Here is a 23,396-nt window from a genome sequence, read left to right on the forward strand (position 1 = left end):
CTTGTGGTAGAGATCAAAGACAATCTACTGAAAATGGAACAAGTTACAAATTCTTCTCTCAATGGTCAATGTAATATAAAAACAAAAAAATTCAAAAGCAAAACAACACACACACACACACACACACACACACACACACTCACAGATGAAGAAAGTAGAAAAATGTATTGACCAATACACACTAAAACTTGAGTTGTGACTAAAGATAAAAAAGGATACCAAATTCTGATTAAAACTTTCTTTTGGTTATGTTTTTTTTAACATCTTTGTTCCTAAGGCTATAGATTAATGAATTCATCATGGGACCAATATGTTATAAAATACGGGGACAAAGTGTGGAGCAGAGACTGAAGAAAAGGCCATCTAGAGACTTCCCCGACACTATTGTGGATCCCAATAAGTGCTTGCTGACAGGAACCTGATATAGCGCTCTCTTGACAGGCTCTGCCAGAGCGTGAGAAATACAGAACTGGATGCTCTCAGTCAACCACTCAACTGAGCACAGGGTCCCCAATGGAGGAATTAGAGAAAGGACTGAAGGAGCTGAAGGGGTATGCAACCCCATACAATGAAGAACAATGATATCAACCAATCAGAGCCCCCAGAGCTCCTAGGGACTAAACCAATAACCAAAGAGTACACATGGGGCACCCATGGCTCCATTTGCATATGTAGCAGAGGATGACCTTGTTGGACATCAATGGGAGGAGAGGTCCTTGGTCCTGTGAAGGCTCCATGCCCCAGTGTAGGGGAATGCCAGGACAGGGAGGCAGGAGTGGATGGGTGGGTAAGGGAGCAACCTCACAGAAGCAAGGAGAGGGAGGACAGAATAGACAGTCTCTAGAGGGGAAACCAGGAAAGGGGATTAACATTTGAAATGTAAATAAATGAAATATCTAATAATAAAAAAATTCTTGAATCTTCTGACCAAGTCAGAAATCCTATTAGAAAAATTATAAATGTATTTCCTGTGTTTTCTGGTTAAAATTGGAAAGCCAGAAAAATTCTAAAAAAGCTATAAAATATTCTAAAACCGCATTGTTCTCTCTCCATGGATTTTCTGACCAAAAATCAGAAATCTGGTTAAATAAAATTCTTGAAGAGTTGTATTTGCTCTCCAGAGGTCTGACAGCTCAGGTCTTGCTAGAGAAAAACTCCAAAGAGGAACTGTTATCACTCTCTACCAACTCATCTCATGTAGATCAAAAGCCCAGTTTTTTATTTACATATCAATTCAGTTATTAACTCTCAGTTCCTTTTGATTATCCTGTGAATTATCATCTTGTGACCTTAGCCCCTCAATTTTAGGAGAGAGAAAGCATAATTTCCTTTTAACATTGCCAAACAAACTAACGATCAAAAAACCTTAACAGTATATACATAGAATATATTTTAATCACCAAGTCTTGATGACTGTGGAACCTGAAAAAATGTTGGTCCTGTGGGGCACATTTCAAGTTTGCTCTAAGGAATTTTTGGTCCCTTAGTAATTTTGGAGAGTCAGGAATAATTGAGATTCATTTTAGCAGTTGTTGTTTCCATTTTTATCTTAAATAGAAAAATCTGCAATTGGGGGACTTCCATGTTTTTTGTTCTTTCTGCTATTTTACTTGTATTTTTTTCATAGACTTTACCAATTCTGTGCTTTGTTATTTAGAGAAATGACCTGTGATTCTTCTTATGTTTTGACAATCATTTCTGAATTTATTTACTCATTTTGGTAAGTTCCCCTCCTTCAAACTTGTACTTTCATGTCCAGTTGTTTAAGATCAAATGCAAAATTTGACCAAAATTTTCACCTTTTTAACTTCTACTTACAGCAACACCACAACTTAGTCAGCCCTTAGGGTAGTGGTTTTTGTTAGAGGTTTTTGTTGCTATTGTTTCCTTGTTTTCCTTTAATGAAAAATCTTGCTGAATACTCTCTTGCAATGTCCCCTTTATGTGTTTGTTTTATCAAAAGGTCTCATAGGACTACTATTAATTTACAGACCTTCCTTTGTTTTACTTGTTTCTTCCCCTTCTTTCTTGCTCTCCTCTCCTTTTCTTCTCTCCTCCTTTCTACTACTTTTTCTTCTGTTCCCAATCAGTGCCTGTTGTAGTTGCCTCTGAAACTCACCCTAGTTCCCTCTATGGTGCTAGTCATTTTTTTAGCACTCCGGGGCCATATTAATCTTTTGAAATGTTGAGTTTGTTCCAATTTTATAAGAAAAGAGCAAAGCTATAATAAATGGCCCCCCTATAGCATCATAAACTGAATAGATCTTTGATTTTAGCATTTTAGACTTTACTATAATGCACTGTTACAATTTTTTTCTCTGATCTGAGTCTATGTTACATGTGTGTGAGAAAATACATTGGCTATTCTCAGCATTTTCAGAAAATCAGGGTGACATTAGGGATGGGAGCTTTAGGGTTTCTTTCTTTAATTTTGAGCTCAGTAACTCTAATCCTCAGTTCACTTTGATGAACTCTGAAAATTAGCTTTGGCTTTATGTGCCTTAAGGATACTGTTCACATTTTTGTCTATGCAGAAAAGCACATATACATAGTTCTATACATAGTTATAGAGCACATGCCCAATTATATGTCAAATTTAATTGCTTTAAGATCTTCAAAAATAGCTTTGAAAAATATAGTCAATATCCATTTTATATGATGGACTTTGTTTAAGAAGTGTATGGAATATCTATAAAAGAAGATATCTTGTAAGGGAAAGTATAGTATGAAGTATTCATAGTACATGAGACAGACTTTTATACTATTTTATTTGGAGAGTATCCAAAGTGGCAGTTATAATATATATACGTAAAACTGGAGCATGGATAATGTGATGGAAGAATGAATAATAAGGGAACAGGAAGGGTTGGGTGCAACAGTAGATGGAATAGCTGAGTAGAGGAGTGAGTTTGAGGGTGGATAACTTACACTAACCTTTGAGAAAGTCATGTGTAAAGGATATGGTCATGAATTGTACATATAGCTGAGTAACTATTGACAGCTGATGGATGCATTAAAGATCATGATCAGTTTCAAGAATGAGTGCCTGAGAGGCTACCTACTCTCAGAAGATGGCCCACATGTACATACATATATTCATTGTATGTATACACACACATATATACATCACCGATATTAACATATACATATACATACAGGTAGTGCTGAGTGGACCCAGTGGGTTAAAAACTGCAAGAAGTGGGGAAGGAATAGGGATAGAATGATTAGAAAAGATAGAAGAGATGACATCATGGATGAACTTCATCAAGAAAGTGTAGAAAATTTTCAAACACAAACATAAAACATGTCTCTAAATGAAGCATTTTTTATTACTATTACACTAATTTTAAGTACCATAACAACAAAGCCAGATCTCTTGGGAGGATCATAAGCCTGGGAAACATAAGCCTTTAAAGTTTTAATCAGGTCCCTAAGATTAAAAACTTATAAAATCCTCTTGGGTCATTGCCAGATGGCTCTTGTGACATCAATAAATGGTATTTGCCAACCTCTGAAGAAGGTATCGTAAGAAAAGCCACCAGCAAAAATCATGATCCAGTACTCATGGCTTCCAAAAACCTGGAGAAATGAGGATTCTGGATTCTGCAGTCAAAAATTTAGTCTCCTCATCACTAAAATGCCAAAACCTAATAACGATAACACTAGAAAATAATTTCTTGCTGGGCTCAACACCTTTACAGCTCACCCACGCCATTCGTACTTGTCCTGTTAGGCTACAGAAGAGTCAATAGGGTCACTTGTGCTGTTCCGAATTACAAAGTAAGTATTGAATTGGATGCATGATTTTCTTTCCCACAAACTGACTTTGAGGACCCAGTGAGTCTTTGATATTCCTTGTCTCTTGTCTTTTGAGATCACCACTGAGGCTGAAGGAGGGAGTGGATTGTCAAGGTAGAAGGAAAACCAAGATCCTACAAAGACAATAATGGTCATCGACTCCCTGAATAGTATTTCGAAATGCCTTTCATAAAGTTATAGTTATTTAGGTACTTTAATTCTCATAAAATATAGAGGAAGAAAACACACAGAGAAGTGTGAGCATGAATTTATCATCCTATTCTGGTTCTTAGTCTAACTTTAGTGTGGTAGATTGAGGATGGCTAGGATTTCATTTTCATGCTACATTGTTAACTGTTCTTACAGATATGACCTAGGGAAGAATGACTTTAGGAAATGCCTCTTCAGTGAAAGAATTCATCCTGCTGGGCTTGACACAGCAACCAGAGCTCCAGCTGCCTCTCTTCTTCCTCTTCCTGGGAATCTATGTGGTCTCTGTGGTGGGGAACCTGGGATTAATCATTCTGATTGTTTTGAATCCTCACCTGCACACCCCCATGTACTACTTTCTCTTCAACCTCTCCTTCACAGATCTCTGCTACTCCACTGTCATAACCCCCAGAATGCTGGTGGGTTTTGTGAAGCAGAACATCATCTCCCATGCTGAATGCATGACTCAGCTCTTTTTCTTCTGCTTCTTTGTTATTGATGAATGCTACATTTTGACAGCAATGGCCTATGACAGATATGCTGCCATCTGTAAGCCCCTGCTTTACCAGGTCACCATGTCACATCAAGTCTGCCTCTTGATGACAGTGGGGGTGTACATGATGGGGTTTGTGGGTGCCATGGCACATACTGGTAGTATGCTAAGCTTGACCTTCTGTGAGGGCAACATCATCAATCACTACATGTGTGATATACCTCCTCCCCAGAAGCTCTCCTGCACAAGCACCTCCATCAATGAGCTGGTGGTTTTTACTGTTGTGGGTGTCAATGTAATAATACCTACATTGACTCTCTTTGTTTCTTACACCTTGATCCTTTCCAACATCCTCAGCATCCATTCTGCAGAAGGTAGGTCAAAAGCCTTCAGTACCTGTGGCTCCCACATAATAGCAGTTTCTATTTTCTTTGGAGCTGTATTGTTCATGTATTTTAAGCCCTCTAGTGCATCTGTGGATGGAGATAAAGTATCTACCATTTTTTATACCATCTTGGGCCCAATGTTGAATCCTTTCATCTACAGTATAAGGAATAAGGACGTGCATGTTGCACTAAGAAGAACATTGAAGAAAAGGATTTTTACTTAAGTGGCATTTATATTTGTTATGGGAGAATATCAGAATAAATGATGGCTACAACTGGGGCACAGACAGCAGAAATCGTTCCTTGTCAGACCATTTGTTTGCATTCATGAGCACTGGATTCTACCCACAGTTTTGAAAACTTTAACATGGCTACAATTTAAAAACAACACAAAATGATTACAGAAGCAAAATAAAAATACTTATGTGAGATATTGTGAAATTGAAAGTATTCATCATTATGCATAGTTGAGTTAATACTGAGGAACTTTCATAGGACTGTGAAGTGTAAGTAACCCATAATCCTTTTAGAGTAAAAAAAAATAATTTGTCTTGTAATTTTTCCAAACCATAAGTGTTTTTTGTCAGTACTGAAAACAGGACAAACACTTTTGTGCAGCTGTCTTCCAGAATGCTACGCTCAAGGCTTAGAAATAATGAAGACTGAAGCACAGAACCCTGGATGATCTTATACTCAGAAAACAAATGGTCAAGGTGTTTTAAATGTATTTTCTCTTTGCAGTTTATCTGTAGGAGTTCATATGCTGGTTCTCTTGTGTGCTAGGCAAGCACTCCACCAATGAGCTTCTTCTTAAGCACAACTATGTGACCTTTGAATAGAGCACATCCAGAAGTCCTATGTTCCTATGCCATTGAGATACTGATTTCTGTAGTCTTAAAGACAAAAATCTCTTTTTCTTTCTTTTTTGGGAGGTATTTTTTATTTACATTTCAAATGTTATTCCCTTTCCCGGTTTCCCGGACATAAGTGCTCTATCCTATCTCCCTCCCCTTCTTCTATAAGGGTGTTCCCCTCCCCATCCATCTCCCTTCCCCCTCCCTCCTGACATTCCCCTACACTGGGAGGTCCAGTCTTGGCCAAATCAAAGGCTTCTTCTTCCATTAGTGCCCAACAAGGCCATCCTCTGCTACATATGGACTGAACCATGGGTCAGTCCATGTATAGTCAACAAAGTTTCTTTTACTCAGTTAATGACCCCCCTGGAATATTGGTGGGCTAGTTCATCTTGAAATGTTCTGTTATTTCTCCAAAGGCTGAAATAAGAAGGGCAAAAGTCCTTTTCAATCTGATTTTATAGCAGTTTGGTCAAGAGGGGTTTTGAGTCTATTGTGATTCCAGTGGTCTCAGACTGAAAATGAAACAACTTAGATTATTCATGATAAGGGGAACCTATTTAGATATTTCCCTTATGGATGTGAGGGCATTTGTATATAAGTACCTGTTATATATCTATGGGGAAGAATTTGTCTGAGCAAGTTTACTAGTTATCAGTAGAGGAATTTTGTGTTTTACTCGAACAAATCCTATAATATTAATTTATTAGCACTACCTTTTTCCTTAAATAATTTCATTTTCTGTCTGTCTTAGAATTCTACATACAATGATGCAGTTTGTCAAAGAAATAAATATAAACTGAGCATGCATCCTATTATTGAAATCAAAATTTCTAGGCTTTGATCAAAAATAAAAATACAGCTAGTGAGTATGTAGAGAGAGAGTCGAAATCAGAGGTCTTCGTTAATTCCTTCTCTTAGGAGTTTGGAGAATCACAAGGATGAGTGGTCAGAAAATTTCTAGGACTCAGAGAGGTTAGAGGATGCTAGGACAACATGGCCCCCTGAATCAACTATGCAGGGCATATATAGGCTCACAGAAACTTAAGTGGCAAACATGTGGCCTGCATGTGGCACCAGGTGCTCTGTGTATATGTTGCAGAAGTTAGCTTTGTGTTTTGAGGGTCTCCTAACTCTGGGAGTGGGTGTATCTTGATTCTTTTTGCCTGCCCTTGGGAGTATTTCATTTATGTTGAATTACTTTGCCTAGCTTTGGTGTCAGGGTTAAAAAATAAAAATAAAAACCCATACAGCTCTGAGGAAAGGCAAAGATGCTTGTGATCTCAGAAGGTTATAGACTAGTGAGATGGTAAAGAATATGTTTTGTGGAAAAAAAATAAAAAGAAAGACAATTTCCAGGACACACACACACACACACACACACACACACACACACACACACACACACACACACACTGCTTTTTAATTGTTTTACAGATCTTAGTTCTAAATTGCTCTGAACAATGATGAATTTCTATGGTTTGTTTGCTTCAGCTTAGCATTGGGGTGGGAGCAGGGTCTTATGTAACCCAGGTTCAATGTGCAGTGGACGCTGGCCTTGAACTGCTCCACCTCCTGGCACCGAAGGCTCACTCAGCTAAATCCAGCTCTGTTGCTTCTCTTTTTTAAAAAAAAAATAGTGTAAAACAGGTGTGTGGTGGCTTGGGTATAAACCCGGGACACTAAATTAGAGACTGGCTGTACTATACATGGAGCTATAAACAAATGAATAAAACATTGGTTCTATCTAGAAGCTAATTTACAAAGCAGATGGTTACGCAAGGGGCCGTTGGCACAAGCAGATCCCTCTACATATGTTTGTATCTAGAATCAGGTCTTTGAAGAGTTTGAAATTGTTAAGGTTTGATTTTGTTTGGTTTTGTTTTGGGCACAGTGCCTTCAACACCACAGATAACTATATTTTTACTTTTCAACCAGTCAATTTAAAATAACCAAGTCGAGCTGGGTGTGAAGGCTCATGCCTTTAAACCTAGCATTCAAAAGGCAGAGGCAGGCCATTCTCTGTGAGTTCAGCCTGGTCTGTGATAGAAAGTTCCAGCCCAGACAAGGCTACGAAATGTTTTTGTAGGAGCATCTATACATCCGTGAAATAAATAGTGATGGGCTAAGGGCAGCAACTCATTGGTACAGCTCCTCCCAACTGTGTTCAGGGCCTTGGGTTCCTCCCCAGCCTCAGCCCCTGGCTCAAAATTTAAGACAAACAAATTCGGGGCTGGCAAGATGGCTCAGAGGTTAAGAGTACTTGCTGCTCTTGCAGAGGACTCAGGTTTGACTCCCAGCAGTCATCTGAAGGCCAACAACCATCTGTAACTCCAGTTCCAGGGGATCCGACATTCTCTTTGGACTGACAAGGGTACCAGGCAAGCACATGTCATGCATGCACCCATGAGGGCAAAAAATCCCAATGGTTCAGCCCTGTTAGGAGTGCCAGTTACTTTTCTAGAGGACCAGAGTCTGATTCCCAGCACCCATACGGTCGTTGACAACCATCTCTAAATCCAGTTCCAGGGGACCTGACACCCTCTTCAGGCTGCTCTGGGCACCAGGCATGTAAGTGATACACAGACAGATATGCAGGTAAAACACCCATACCATTTATGAAATCAAAATTTTAAAAAATCTTACTCCTTTAAGGCCCCTGCTGGTGGTGGCAGGCGATTATATAGAACAAGGACAGGAAAACTGGTGCTGCTGGCATGAAAGTTTAACCTCTACTGATTGTAGCAGGTGACTGGAGAAAAGAAAGAAAAAGAGGCCTGTGTTGATGACAACCAGGTTAGGCTACTATTGATAGTATCTAGCAGAAGCTGCCACTGAAAGTGGTCAGCTATTAGAAATAAAGAAAACAGGGGTTAGGGATTTAGCTCAGTGGTAGAGTGCTTGCCTAGAAAGCGCAAGGTCCTGGGTTTGAGCCCCAGCTCCGAAAAAAAGAAAAAAGAAATAAAGAAAACAGATGAAAAAAAAAAAACAAGTACACACACACACACACACACACACACACACACTTAATGGCTACCATTGCTAGAGGCCAACGATTAGAGAAAAGCACACACATAGTAGATTAAGCAAGACAGGCTTCTCCAACAGACTCCAATAAGGAAGCTCCAAGAACTTCATACATACACATGCATACATACCTATATACATACATACACAATATATACGTGCATACATATGTATACACATGCACATATGTACACACATGATGTAGTCATGCATTCACACATTAAGTACAAAGCTCTATTGACAAAGTTCTAACCATTTTACATACACACATTTGTTGGATAAAGCAAGCTATTGAGCGAGCTCTAACCACCTTACATACATACATATTCACCTAGTGGTGAATAGAGCAAAGCTCTAATGAACAAGCTATAACAACTTAATTTTTTTCTTGTAGCATTTTATACCCTTTAAGACAATGTTCTTTATTTAGGAGGAAGAATTACTCCCTCCTATTCAACAGAATCTTGCACAAGAGGGACTTACAACAGGTTTGTTGACTATAAGTGTGGACTAATACTTTGATCTACCTTTCATTCCATAAGCTCATTATAAATTCAAAGGAATAATTTTACCTATGCTTATAACACACCAAAGCTCAGTGAACCTTTTTCTTTCTCATTCAAACTTTTCTTACTATTTTATATGAAGGGAGCATATTCTATTCTTGATTCTAGTTTTATTATATCTTTTTGCAAACTAACTTAAACCATCTCCTTAAACTTTCTATCAATTACTCTAACTTCCTGAAAATATTTAAATCAAATCAAGAATTTTGTAAAATCATTAACTCATCTAAACAATATTATTTCATAAGAGTTCATCATCGATACCGCGGAAGAAGCCGCTGCCATGGCTGGGCGGCAGTTGAGCCCCACCACAGCCTTCAGGCAGCAGACCTGACACTGTCACACTGAGATCTTCCAAAAGTGAGGAGTCTCTGTCATCTTATGCCTGTGGGGCTGGCCTCCAGAGGCTGCACTGACTGTGATGACCCCTTTCCAGCAGTGATGTTTTTCCCGCGGGTCCAGCACCTGCTGGCTCCTGCGAGAGTTTGTCTCCTCCTCCTCCTCCTCCTCCTCCTCCTCCTCCTCCTCCTCCTCCTCCTCCTCCTCCTCCTCCTCCTCCTCCTCCCCCTCCCCCTCCCCCCCTCCCCCTCCCCCTCCCCCTCCCCCTCCCCCTCCCCCTCCCCCTCCCCCTCCCCCTCCCCCTCCTCAGCAGCTGGCCTGGGGACATTCTCTGGCTCTCCCTCACACCGCACCTCAGCCTGGCTAGATGAGGTGATGAATTAGGTTTCAGTCCACCCCGCTGTCTGGAAGGACTTTGGGGACCTGACTTTGATCCCTTTACCTTTCTGCAGCAGCCACACCCCAGGGGACACTGCACCTCCCGCCAGTCCAGCACCTCCAGCCTCAGCCTCTGCCTTCCCACCTCGGGCAACCCCACAGGCCCTTTCATCCCAAGGACCCACCAAGCCTGCTTCACCCACTGCCCTGGACATCTCCAGAGCCCCTGGCTGTATCAGTACCACCTGTTGTCCTGGAACTGCTGGGGGCTGGAGGAACACCTGCCTCGGCCACCCCAACACAGTCTCTGAGCCCTAACCCGGAACTGTGCCCCATTTATCCTCCTGTTGCTGCGTGGAGCTGAGGCCCAGCTAAGTGAGACTTGCCAGCAAGAGATCAGCAGCAAGCTAGCACAAACCCGGGGAGCTCCAGGCCAGCACAGTCCTGGGGCATTGGATTCACCATTATTGTCCCTACCCTTGTCTCTGCTGTGCCCTGGTGGGGCTCCGCCCCCACCGCCCCAAGAACCCAGCCTGTCTTATGGCCTTGGCTGAGCCGGCTCAGCAGGTGGCAGAACAACAGAGCCAACAAGAGCAGGGGTGCACCCCACCTGCTCCCCTCTCCGCTTCCTACTTCACTGTCTCTAGAGGTGGGTGGGGAGCCTGTGAGGACTTCAGGGAGTGGGCTTCACTCTCCCTCCTTAGCCCACTCAGGTGCCCGGGCTCCAGGAGCCCCCCCATCCCGCACCTCCCAAGGCAACAGAGTGATGGCAGTCTGGTAAGAAGCCAGCAGCCCTTGGGGACCTCAAGAAGGGGTCCCAGGTCAGTGCCCATCTTAGGGCAAGTGGGCTTACAGGGATGCTTCAGAGATGGCAGTTCAGTCACCATGTTCTGTCCCCTCACACAGGGTTCTAACCCCAGCTTCTTCTCAACCCCACCCTCCCACCCCCGGCCCCGAGAGTGTCTGCCATCTTTCTTTGGCGTCTCCAACAAAGCTTGTACTCTCTGGGTCCCCCATCCTTCCCCACCTAGCTCTCCAGCCCCAGTCTGGAGGAATTCTCTGGGTGCCCCCTCAGTACTGGACAGGGGAGATAATCTGTACTATGAAATTGGGGTAGGGTAGGGGACCTACTCAGGCCCCAGCCTGTCCTGGAGTCCATTTCGCTCCATGCCTCCCGACAGGCTCAATGCCTCATATGGTATACTTGGCCAGTCACTACAACTCCACAGGTGCCCCGATTTCCTGCTCAACTACTCTCCGCCCCCCTCCTGCTTCCCAACTGACCTCCTTACCCATTCAGTTTCCCAGCACTTTGCCGGGCGCGTCCTACCCGCCCGAGCCCCTAGGACAGGGATTCAACCTAGCCCTAGGGCCCAGGGGACTTTCATCTGCCTCCCCTTCTTCTGCTTTCCTCCTGCTCATCCCTGAAGCTGGTCAGATCCTGGGGCCCCAGTTCCCCGCCTCCCTCAGAAATAGCGGACTCCATAGGGGTCCCCATAACCCCCATCAGCTTCCTGGACCTTGGGGCTCGCCAGAACCTTTCCTGCTTTATAGGGTAGCCCCACCATTCTATGGGAGGGGAAGGGAGGTTCAAGGATTCCTGTACAGAAATGGAGGACATAGATGGGAGGGGGCTGGCCCCGCTCCTCCTTACCGCACACCCAGCTGGTCCTTACATTCAGAAGAACAGATCAGAAGTTATTGCTAATATGGGACCAGGAAAGGACCTTCCCCACATTGGATCTTGGCGGAAGTCAATCCCTTGTTTTGTATTTTCTTGAGTTCACCACACTACCCCAGGTTTCTAACTTTGTAAATTGCTCTGATGTGGGTCCCTAACTCCAAAATCATTGTGTCCCTATCATTGTGTCCCTATCATGGGTTGCAGGATATGACCATCCCCTACCTCCTTCCTGGGGCCCTTGCACAATGCAGGGCAAGGTTGAATCCCTGTCCTCCTCCTCCCTCCAGGAGCCTCCAGCCCTGTACACAGGGGGTGAGGAGATAGTTCTTGCCCACCTTTCCCCATGCACACCACCCACTAAGCCACCTGATGACATTCATGAATAAAAGTGGCAAAAATTTGAAGAAAAAAAAAGGTCATCATCATGTTGACATGCAATGAACTTTCCCCAACAGAGTGTTCAATACGAAGCAGTCAGTAACAATAGACTATATGCAGAAAATGTCTTTCTTTGCCCAATCACATCATGCCAGAAAAATGAAGAATACAGCATTGACAAACTTAAGGAGGCATATCAAAAGTAAGAAGCAATCCTGGGATGAAGCCCTTGAAGTTGTGTCTTTCCAAGATATATCCATTGTAGCCTTTAAAAATGGTGGGCATCTACATGAAGATCACTTGCACACTGCACACACTGCAGCTCTTTCTGCATGGCATTTTTTTTACCATATTCTGTGTTTTAAATATATCCAAGAATATAAACATGCAATTATTTTTCACTTAACTTTTCTGAAGTCAGTATGTACTTAGTATCCAATAGTCTCCCACTGTTTATTTTTATTTTGTGTTGCATTGAGATAGGATTTATACAGTGTAGCCTAGGGTGGTCATGCAATTATCATCCACTTGACGTTTTCTTTTGAATATTGAGATTTAGGCATGAGCATGAACCACTACTTTTACTCTAACAACTTCCAAGTGTTGATGGTGGCCTGCCGGCATAGCTGTCTTGCTAACTCCTACATGAGGAACTGATTATAGGTATTGTTGTTGCTGTCTTTGAGATTAAGTTGGGAGAATTTGTGCAAACAAACACATGAAGTTAACTTAGACCCATTTCAGAGTCATATACAGCTAAGAAGTATATATTTAATTTTAAAACTGTATAGTCAATTCAATTTACTAGTTTACTTATTTATTCATTGCAAAGAAATAATGCCTGAGAAGTTGAGATAACCTCAAGTCTTAGAAGCTAGGTTATTATTTCTTAGACTCATGGGGTTTGTAGGAGGTAGGTCTGGTGCTTCTTGTATTTAACTGCTAAATACTGGCTCCCAAAATCTGGTTGCCCCTAAATGTAGATCTTTACATATACCAAGTGATCTTGTGTAAACATTGCTCCTGAATTGAAAACTATTGGTTACATAGAGCTGGGAACAGCCAATTACTGGGGGAAAAGAGAGAGAGAGAGAGAGAGAGAGAGAGAGAGAGAGAGAGAGAGAGAGAGAGAGAGAGAGAGAGAGATGCAGTTTGATTTACTATGTTGGGGGATTGCAAGTAGGCAGCACAAAGAGAAGGGGGCAGAGAAAGAGATAGACAGAGACAGAGAAACAGAGAAAGAATGAGAGGAGGAGGAAGGGGAGGAGGTGGAGGAGAAGGAGGAGGAGGAATAGGAGACCAGAGAACAGTAGATCTCCATGATTCATGGTAATAGCATATGCCATGGTGATGCCAAACTGGAAGCAGAAATCACCCAGGGAATTTTAAATATCAAGTATTTGGGCACCACAATTGACTCAATGCAAGCATTAGGAGGTTTTTATTAGGTGTAATACCCCAGTAATTGTACAGAGTCTAGTAAGTAAATATCATAGTATAGGTCTTATTTATTTAAAGATAGACAGGGATAAGTTTGACAAATATCATTTTATGATCATATATATTAAAAGCTGTATACCTAAAAACAGGATAAATTGTTGAGTCCACTTGCAGGAGGGTTTGTTTACTTCAATAAGAAAATACCAATTCTAAACATTAGAAGAATTCATGTCAATGTAAGGCTACAGTCTCGTCTTGTCTCTTAGTGATATGAAACACAATATCAAGTCTTACTAATCTTGATGTTGCTGTCTCAGAGCAGTTCCCCACTGTCTTCACTTTCTTTGTAGAATAGTGGTTATCATGAAGGTGTGTTCCTGCAGGAGCTTTTGTTGGTGTCCCATTCCCCAGCACAGTGGACTGACTGTAACTGTTCTTAATGATGTGATTAGATTGAGACTCATATAAGTATTCCAAGCTTTTGGACTAATATCCACTTATCAGTGAGTGCATATCATGTGTGTGTGTGTGCTTTTGTGATTGGGTTACCTCACTCAGGATGATATTTTCTAAGAATTTTATGAAGTCTTTGTCTTTAATAGCTGAATAGCACTCCATGTGGAGATATACCACAATTTCTGTATCCATTTTTCTGTTGAAGGACATCTGGGTTCTTTCCAGATTCTGGCTATTATAAATAAGACTGCTGGGGTTGGGGATTTAGCTCAGTGGTAGAGCGCTTGCCTAGCAAGCACAAGGCCCTGGGTTCGGTCCCCAGCTCCGAAAAAAAGAAAAGAAAAAAAAAGGCTGCTATGAGCATAGTAGAACATGTGTCCTTGTTATATCTTGGAGCATTTTTTGGCTACATGACCAGGAGCTGAGTCCTCAGGTGGAACTATGTCCAATTTTCTGAGGAATCTCCAGACTGATTTCCAGAGTGGTTGTACCAGCTTGCAATTCTACCAACAATGGAGGAGTGTTCATTTTTCTCCACATCCTCACCAGCATCTGTTGTCACCTGAGTTTTTGATCCTAGCCATTCTGATTGGTGGGATCTCACGCTTGTTTTGATTTGTAGTTCCCTGATGATTAAGGATGTTTAAAATTTCTTCAGGTGCTTCTTGGCTATTGAATACTCTTCAGTTGAGAAATCTTTGTTTAGCTCTGTCACCATCTTTTAATAGGGTTATTTATTCTCTGAAGTCTAATTTCTTGAGTTCTTTGTATAATTTGGATATTAGTCCTCTATCAGATGAAACTGATCTGCTGTCTCTTCTATTTTACCTCTCTTTCCGGGAAATGCACTTCCCCCAGTACTCAGAGCTAATCACTCCACAATAAATGAAACAGATGTGGTTCTTGGGAATGAGGAAAGGGGGTGTCCCTGGGGCTGTAAAGGACAAGGAGTAGGCCTTCTTCTTGACCTTTAGGGCCATGAAAAATGATCTAGAAAAACATCACAGATGCCATAAAAGCCGGAATGGTCCTTGGTAGAAATTGCTTATTGTGAGACTTGGCCTTGAATTTGGAATGATTGAGGAGATTAGCCAGGGTGAACATGGGGACATCAAGGACAGAAAGTTGGAGTGATCTCAAAAAGAAAAGATACAGATAGGAAAAGGAATATAAAATACAAGCAAATGATAGATGGACTTTGTTATAGGAGAAAGGCTTATATATGATTTAGAAATAAATATTATAAGAAGGAGAGTACAGGAGGCCAAGGGATTGCTAGGATGAGAAAATACAGATTAGAGAATTAAAAGATGATATAGAAGCATATAAAATGTATTACTTCATTTTCCTGGCTACTTGAATAATTGGAGATGATACTGCCTAAAGAGATATAAAAGAGTGCTAGCTACTTTACTTGCATAAATCTTAAAATTTTGTAAAAAGTTATTTTAACCTTAGTAGTCTATCACCTTTCTGTTTTTACACAAAAATAGTTATTAAAGACCACTATGTGCTGTACCAGAAAACCACAAGAGCTGTGCCCAGCTACCAATGAAGAACAAGCCGTGTGAGAACTGTAAGGAGATGTACGTTTGCTTGGTGTTGACTTTCTGGTTTAAGCAGAGATTGGAACTATTGATCTCTGGACTCATAGAATTTATGCAAATTCAACAATTTCTTTAAAAAGTTACTAACAATTATCCAAGCCTTGACGATGTAACTTTAATAAATAAAAGACTGGGTTCAGACTCTCTTGTCAGAAAGGAGGAGGAAGAATGATGAAAATCTTCAGGTAACAGCTGGAGAGATGGCTCAGCCTGTAAAGGCTAGGCTCACAACCAAAAATATAAGAGAATCTTCAGGTAAAGAGAGAGTGATTATAGAATCAGTGCTGTTCCCGTCCCTTGCCTTCCCGAGAGTCTCCTCATATTGAAGCTGGACCTTGACAATGTCTTATTCTACTTTTTTATTTAAAATGTAGTCTCACCAAGTTATGCATGCTGACCTTAAAATCTTTATGGAGTCCAGATAGGTTTGAACTCTGTCCCAAAACTTCTAGTATCATAGGTATGTATTGCCAGGCCCAGGAAGGAATAGCAATAGAATAAATGAAGCTGTGTTTATATATACTGTAATTCCGGCACGTGGGTATCTGAGGTAGGACAAGTTTAAGGCTGCTCTGGGCTACATGGCGCTGTCTGGCCAACAAGTACAATATAAGAAGATTTTGTTTTTCTAAACCAACAAACCAAACAACAAACCAACAAACAACTAAACCAGAAAACAAATCCACCCCTAAACCCCAATCAAATAAAAGTCCAAATCAAAAAGGCTGAAAGGAAACCTAAGCCCTCAAGCTTTGCAAAGATTGCATTTTATGTAAAGAATTATAGTTCTGTTAGATGAACAATAATTTGGCATAAATTTCTGGCACAGTCTTATATAGACCAAAAAAAAAAAAAAACCCAAAAACAATTAGAATGACTATGACTCTGAAACATGGAATATAGCCATTTAGGGACAAAACATGAATTCTAGGCTTCCAGAGAAGACTAGATAGGTTTCAAATTGTCATTTGAAGACTGCATTCTTAGGAAGAGAAGGAGGAGAAGGAGGAGGAGGAGGAAGAGGAGGAGGAGAAGGAAGAGGAAGAGAAGGAGGAGGAGGAGGAAGAAGAGGAGGAGGAGAAGGAGGAGGAGGAGAAGCAGCAGTTTATAGCAAACACACTGTTCAGTAACATCTCAATGGTCCGCTAGGAAAATGACAGAATTCTGATTTATCATTTGTCCTTTGTGATGTCTGTGCCAGGTAGGAATCTTGATGAACAGCAGAGAGCTAGATTGACCTTGGTGACTGAAATCTCATGCCACAAGTTTTATAGGTGTAGAGTTTTGAGATTCCATTCTTTAACATTGTGAGTTTTTTCCCAATATATTCAGACTACTGATCAATCTGAGTACTTACTATTTTATTATCCTTGCTCATCCATCATTTGAGAAGAACACATTTGAACACATCTCTCCTAATAAGATTTTGGTGAAAAAGTTATCCCACCTTGAAAAGTGGGACTAATAGAAATCTTGCAAATAAAATAAAGGCTGCCTTGTCTGGTCACTGTTCTGCTGGCCTCTGTCAGGCCTTCCAAATGAGGGACATCCACACCTAATGAACAAGAAACCATCCGATTTGATACTTTCCCCATAATTGCCCTGCTCGTTCCTGTGACCATGCCCAGCTACCCTTAAAGAGCTGCAAGAGTGTCACTAGAGCATCATTGTCTAGATGCTGCTCTGCCAGCCTCCGTAAGGCCTGCCAAACAAGGGATATCCAGACCCACAGAACAAGGAACAACCAAGTTAGGTACCTCACTCCCCATTTCCTACTTGACCCACAGGGAACACTCAGCTGCCTTGAGCCAACTGTGGGCTCTACTCAGAACTCCATTTTCTGGCCACTGTTCTGCTGACTCTAAGAGACTTGCCAGACCAGGAACTATGAGTCCCACCAAATGAGGAAAAATATAGTCCGTAGAACCAGGAACATCCAGGCCAGCTCTACTGAGAACAGTCCATGACTGCCCACAGCAGGTCTGCTGCATGAGAAACATCCAGATTAAGCCTGGTTTCCCTAGATCTGCTACACCAGGAACATCTAGAGACAACCAGATAGCTGAAGTACTGTTTAAAACCACAAGTCAGGGCAGCATGGCATCTTCAAATGAGTGTTATCCCACTACAGCAAGCCTTATATATTCTAACACAACTAAAGAACAAGAGAATGACCTTAGATCCAACTTTATAAAGGTGACATATGCCTTTAAAAAAATCTTTCAAAGGGCAAAGATTAAAACAGAGACAGAGGAACACCCATTCAGAGCCTGCCCAACATGTGGCCTATACATATACAGCCACCCAATTAGACAAGATAGATGAAGCAAAGAAGTGCAGGCTGACAGGAGCTGGATGTAGATCTCTCCTGAGAGACACAGCCAGAATACAGCAAATACAGAGGCGAATGCCAGCAGCAAACCACTGAACTGAGAACAGGACCCCCGTTGAAGGAATCAGAGAAAGAACTGGAAGAGCTTGAAGGGGCTTGAGACCCCATATGAACAACAATGCCAAACAACCAGAGCTTCCAGGGACTAAGCCACTACCCAAAGACTATACATGGACTGACCCTGGACTCTGACCTCATAGGTAGCAATGAATATCCTAGTAAGAGCACCAGTGGAAGGGAAAGCCCTTGGTCCTGCTAAGACTGAACCCCCAGTGAACTAGATTGTTGGGGGGAGGGCGGCAATGGGGGGAGGATGGGGAGGGGAACACCCATAAAGAAGGGGAGGGGTTAGGGGGATGTTGGCCCAGAAACTGGGAGAGGGAATAACACTTGAAATGTAAATAAGAAATACTCAAGTTAATAAAAAAAAATTTTAAAAATCTCTCAAAGAAATGCAGAAAAATAAAATTAAACAGGTGAAGGAAATGAAAAGAATTTTAAAGCAAGCCCTAAGAATGGAAATAGAAGCAATAAAGAAAACACAGTCTGAGGGATTCTGGCAATGAAAAACCCAGGAAAGGTAACCATAACAAGAAATGCAAGCGTCACCCACAGAATACAAGAGAAGAAAGAGAAACTGTGGTGAGTAGAAGACACAGGTAGAAGAAATTGATACATCGGTCAAAGAAAATGTTGAGTATAAATTCCTGACATAAAACACCCAGGCTATCTGGGATGCCATAAAAATATCTAATATAAGAATAATAGGAATAAAAGAAAGTGAAGAGTCCTAGCTGAAAGGACCAGAAATTATTTTCAATGAAATCATAGAAGAGAATTTTTTCCAACATAAAGAAAGAGATGCCTATAAACACATAAGAATCTTACAGAATGTGATTGAACCAGAAAAGAAAATCCTTCCCCCATATTGTTGTGGTAAAAAATAAAAAAAGGCACGACTGGTTCCTGCATGTACCCTGGAGGTTGCTCTCTTGCTAGTTCTGGCTCTAGCCAGCCATTGGAAGTAGTGCTAATTCATCTCAGTGGCTCCATGCTGCCCCCAATACTTTCTGACCCGGCCAGTCTATGAGCCTTTCCTGCTTGGCACCGTGTCCACATTCACAGCTCCATCCTATCTCACATTGCCAACAGCGACTCTCTGAGCCCGGCAGCAATCTCTCTACCCATCTAGCTCCTAGGGCGTGTTGTTACTACGCCAGGCATACACTCCAATTCTGTGACAGGCCGGGTTCCTGACACCATACACTCTCTTAAACTCACCACATGAAATAACACACCACACAATATCCTCTCATCCAACTAATAAGATATAATTTGCTCATCTAGACAACACAAAATCCTGTACACACCCATCCTTTAAAAATAGTCATAGCAGTCTGTAACATCTGCCGCCATGTTCTCTCAATGTGTTAAACAAGAATCCGCCAAAAATTTAAGTTTTTTCAAACTGAGAAAATTTTACTTTCTAAGAGGGGCCCAGTACCACGTTTGCGCCACATGGTGTCGCTAGTGGGACGCTTAAACAATAGAAACAGAGGCAGTATATGGGCAGGCTCAGGTCCCATGCTGTGAAAAATGCAGGCTGCTCTTAGTCACAGAGAGCTAAAAAACCGAAGCTGCCTGCTTCCTTAGATGTTGATTAGAGTATGATTTATTTAAAAGGCTGGTTTATTCGCGTTTAGAATATTATATAAAGACTTTGTCTGAATCACCTGGGGAATTTTGCCCACGATTTGGAGGTAGGTAGAAATAAATAAAAGTCTGTGACACCAGGCAGAATGAACACTTATAGAAGTTATTAATAAATATAAGTCTGATGCTCCAGGTAGAAAGCTTAACAGGTAGATGGTAATATTTTGGTTTACAGGATACTCAGGTTCTTTCTAACGTGGATTCCATGGGGATTTTGGGTTAAAACCCTGGTTTGGCAAGTCGCCTGCTTCTTAATGACAGGTATTGATGGAAATGTTATTAAATTTGTTTTTATAGTTAGAAGGCGAGAGTACAGAGTTTATCCAAATCACGTGGGGGATTTTCGCCCATGGTACAGAACTCATAAAGGGAAAATCTTTTACATTGGTACAGAATTTATTTGATACAAGTTTAGATTTTCTTTGATATAAATTTCTTATTGATTTAAAATTAATAGTGTTACTCTTCTATGTAGACATTGTGCCTATACAACACATTTAAGTATACAAGGCTTACACCCAGTCCTTTATTGCTATTAAAAAAACTAATCTGAGATGATTAAACATGTGAATTAATGGCCAGATAGCAAATTCATGGCTCTAAGTTTATTGTTAGAGTATTTTCAAAATAATTTATTAGGATAATTAACGGGCAGAGAGTTCAGATAACTTAAATAGATGGTTTTCAAAAACATCAGAAATCCCCAAAATATGACATTTAAGGTTATTTATCTTTTGTTGAGACATGTCTGCTCCTAACAGCTCCCCTTTGGTGGATTCAAAGAAGAAATTGAACATCTTCACCTCCAGGTGAGGTGATGTATTGTGGCAAAACAGCCACTAGGCAAAACCGGCCTCAATTCATCTACAGACTAAATACTGTCCAGAAAAGGACATATTACCAAAAAGTCGACTGATAATTTCTGCCAAGCCAGAATGATCAGCCCTTCAAAAGTCTGTCAGATGATCCTAGGCCAGAAGGCTGAAGACTTGAGCTCATGTGTTGCTAACAGGGAATTGTGCAAGTAGAAAATTGTCTCTACAACCTGTCTCAGTTCTAGAAGCTGTGTTAGGTTTCCTATATTTACAGATATATTGGTCATTCTTAGATTTCTGATGGGGTTGAAGACTGATTATAGACTCACAGCCTACCTAGGCTGTTTAATTTTGAGAATACATATTTACTTAGATAGTTATCAGATAGTATACAGGCTAGTCAAAGCATCACATAGATTTTTAAGCCTTTCTTCAGCTGGAATACATAACTAAATGTTCTGCTTAACTGATAAAATGTTGACTGGGTGTTAGGTATATTTTATACTTGATAAATTACAAAATTATAATAATTGTGCTCAGCTTACATTTGAGAGAAAAGTTATTTTTTTAATTAGACAGAAAGAGTGAAGCGTAGGTTGATGGTTATATACAAGTGAGGGCTGGTACAAGTTAGGTCAAGGCCATGATTGGACAGTAAAAAAATAAGGTGGGGACAAAGCTTTGGTAAGGTGGGAGAGGAGGAGAAGGAAAGAGATTCAAAATGGAGATGGAGAAGGATAACCTAGATCCTGGTGGTCTTGAATTGCCAAGGTAGTTTGGATGGATTTCTGTAAGCAAATTTGTCTTATCTACATGGGCAATTTATATCCTTATCAATTGGTTATAAGTTTATTGTGTGGATGTATTGTGGATTGAGAATTTAACATATAAATCTGATTGTTGGGTTGCAGTTTGTTGAGTCTTGATTTTTATGGGTTGTTGGGAGTTTATACCATAACTATTAGGAGGTGAATGTTAGGAATGTAAACAAAGCAGCAGCAGAGAGTTGTGAGAGGGTAGCTGCCACTGGGACCAGGGTGTGGATGCTAGGAATGTGAGCAGTGTCCCTAGTAAGAGAAGTGCGAGATAGGTGATCTCTGTATAAAACTGGCGTGTCAGTGACCCCACCCCCTTGAGAACTAGATGAATAGAGAGATTGTTGCAGGGCTCTGAGAGTAGCCATCAGCAGTGTGAGATAAGATGGAGACCCTTTTCTGACTGAGATGAAAACTCCTACAGATGATAAATATTTTGAATAAACTGGTTGGATACAAAATTAGCTTAAAAAATTATCCATAGTCCTTCCATGTATAAAAATAAATGGGGTGAGAAAAAAGTTTAGAATACACCACCCTTTAAAATAGAAAAAAAAGTCTTGGTATAATGGTAACCAAGCAAGTAAAAGACCTGTACTACAAGAACTTCAAGTCCCTAGAGAAAAAAATTGAGGAAGCTATCAGAAGATGGAGAGCTTTCCCATTCTCACAGATTGGTAGGATTAACACAGTGAAAATGGCCATCTCACCCATAGGAATCTACAGACTCAGTGAGATTTTCTTCAAAATTCTAACACTATTCTTTACAGTTCTTGAAGGAACAATTATCAACTTCTTATGGACAAAACAAAAAACACCAGGCCAGCTAAAACAATCCTGAACAATAAAAGAACTTCTGGAGACGTCACCATCCTTGACTTCAAGATGTTCTACAAAGCAATAATAATAAAAGCTGCATGGTATTGATGTAGAAACAGACAGCTGGATCAATGGAATTAAGTCAAAAGTCCTGAAATAAACCCACACATCTCTGTACATTTGATTTTTGACAATGAAGGCAAAGCCATACAACGGAAAGAGAAATCATCTTCCACAAATGGGGCTGGTCTAATTGGGATGCCATTATGCAGAAGAATGCAAATAGATACCTATTTATCACTCTGTACAAAACTAAAGTCCAGTTAGATAAAAGACCTCAATGCAAAACCAGAGTCACTAAATCTAAAAGAACTGAAAGCTGAGAATAGCCTTGAATGCATTAGCACAGTAGACAACTTCCTGAAGAGAACACCAATGGCTCAGGCTCTAACTAAGATCAATGAGTGATAAATGGAACTTAATGAAACTGAAACTTTCTTTAAGGCAAAGGACACTGTCAATAGGACAAAATGCCAGGCGACAGATTAAGAAAGAATGTAAGAATGTTCACCAATCCTAAATCTAATAGATGATTATATATATATATACATATATATATATATATTTGAGACACATAATAATAAACTCAAGAAATTAGAAACCCACAATGGAAGTCTCTGAGACCGTTAATGTCACACTGTTATGCTTGCAGACAGAAGCCCAGCAAAACTGACCTCTGAGAGGCTCTACTCTGCAGCTGACAGAAATTGCTACAGGACTCACAGTCAAACATTGGACTCAAGGAGTCTTGTGGAAGAGGTGGGAAGGAATGAGTGACCCGATGGGGATAGGAACTCCACAGGAAGGCCAACAGAGTTAACTCACTATGACCCTTTGGTGTCCCAGGGACAGAACCACCACGCGAAAAGATTTCATGGGGGTAGATTGAGGCTTCCCTCCCTTCGCACCCCACACATATGTAGCAGAAGTGTAGCTCGGTCATCATGCAGGTTTCCCACCAACTAAAGCAGGGGATGTCCCTGACTCTTTTGTCTTCCCATGTAACCTGTTCTCTTAACTTGACTGCATTGTCTGGCCTCAGTGGAAGAAGATGTGCCTGGTCTTGCCGTGACTTGATGTGCTAAGGTGATTTGGTAAGGGGATGGGGTAAGTGGCTCGCTCTTCTCAGTGGAGAAGGGGGGGGAATGACAGAAGTATGAGGGGGA

The 23,396-nt window shown here is 41.1% G+C and overlaps 1 protein-coding gene and 2 pseudogenes across 1 annotated transcript; 2 read left to right on the top strand and 1 right to left on the bottom strand.

Annotated features, from left to right (window-relative positions):
• On the bottom strand, positions 230-313 carry Olr1215-ps (olfactory receptor pseudogene 1215; annotated as a pseudogene).
• Or8b101l1 (olfactory receptor family 8 subfamily B member 101 like 1) lies at positions 4,158-5,111 on the top strand. Its single transcript, XM_087564254.1, has one exon. The coding sequence runs from the start codon at positions 4,182-4,184 to the stop codon at positions 5,109-5,111; it is 930 nt and encodes a 309-aa protein (XP_087420380.1). The 5' UTR covers positions 4,158-4,181.
• A 1,901-nt stretch (positions 5,112-7,012) lies between these two features.
• On the top strand, positions 7,013-11,759 carry Arhgap33-ps1 (Rho GTPase activating protein 33, pseudogene 1; annotated as a pseudogene).
• The last annotated feature ends 11,637 nt before the right edge of the window (positions 11,760-23,396 follow it).

The sequence above is a fragment of the Rattus norvegicus genome, chromosome 8 (assembly GCF_021556685.1).
Source record: "Rattus norvegicus strain SHRSP/BbbUtx chromosome 8, alternate assembly SHRSP_T2T, whole genome shotgun sequence".
In the NCBI taxonomy this organism is placed as follows: Eukaryota; Metazoa; Chordata; class Mammalia; order Rodentia; family Muridae; genus Rattus; species Rattus norvegicus.

Bases quoted from the DNA above. Each gene is read 5' to 3' on its own strand.
- Or8b101l1 (XM_087564254.1), top strand. From the start codon at position 4,182: ATGACTTTAGGAAATGCCTCTTCAGTGAAAGAATTCATCCTGCTGGGC.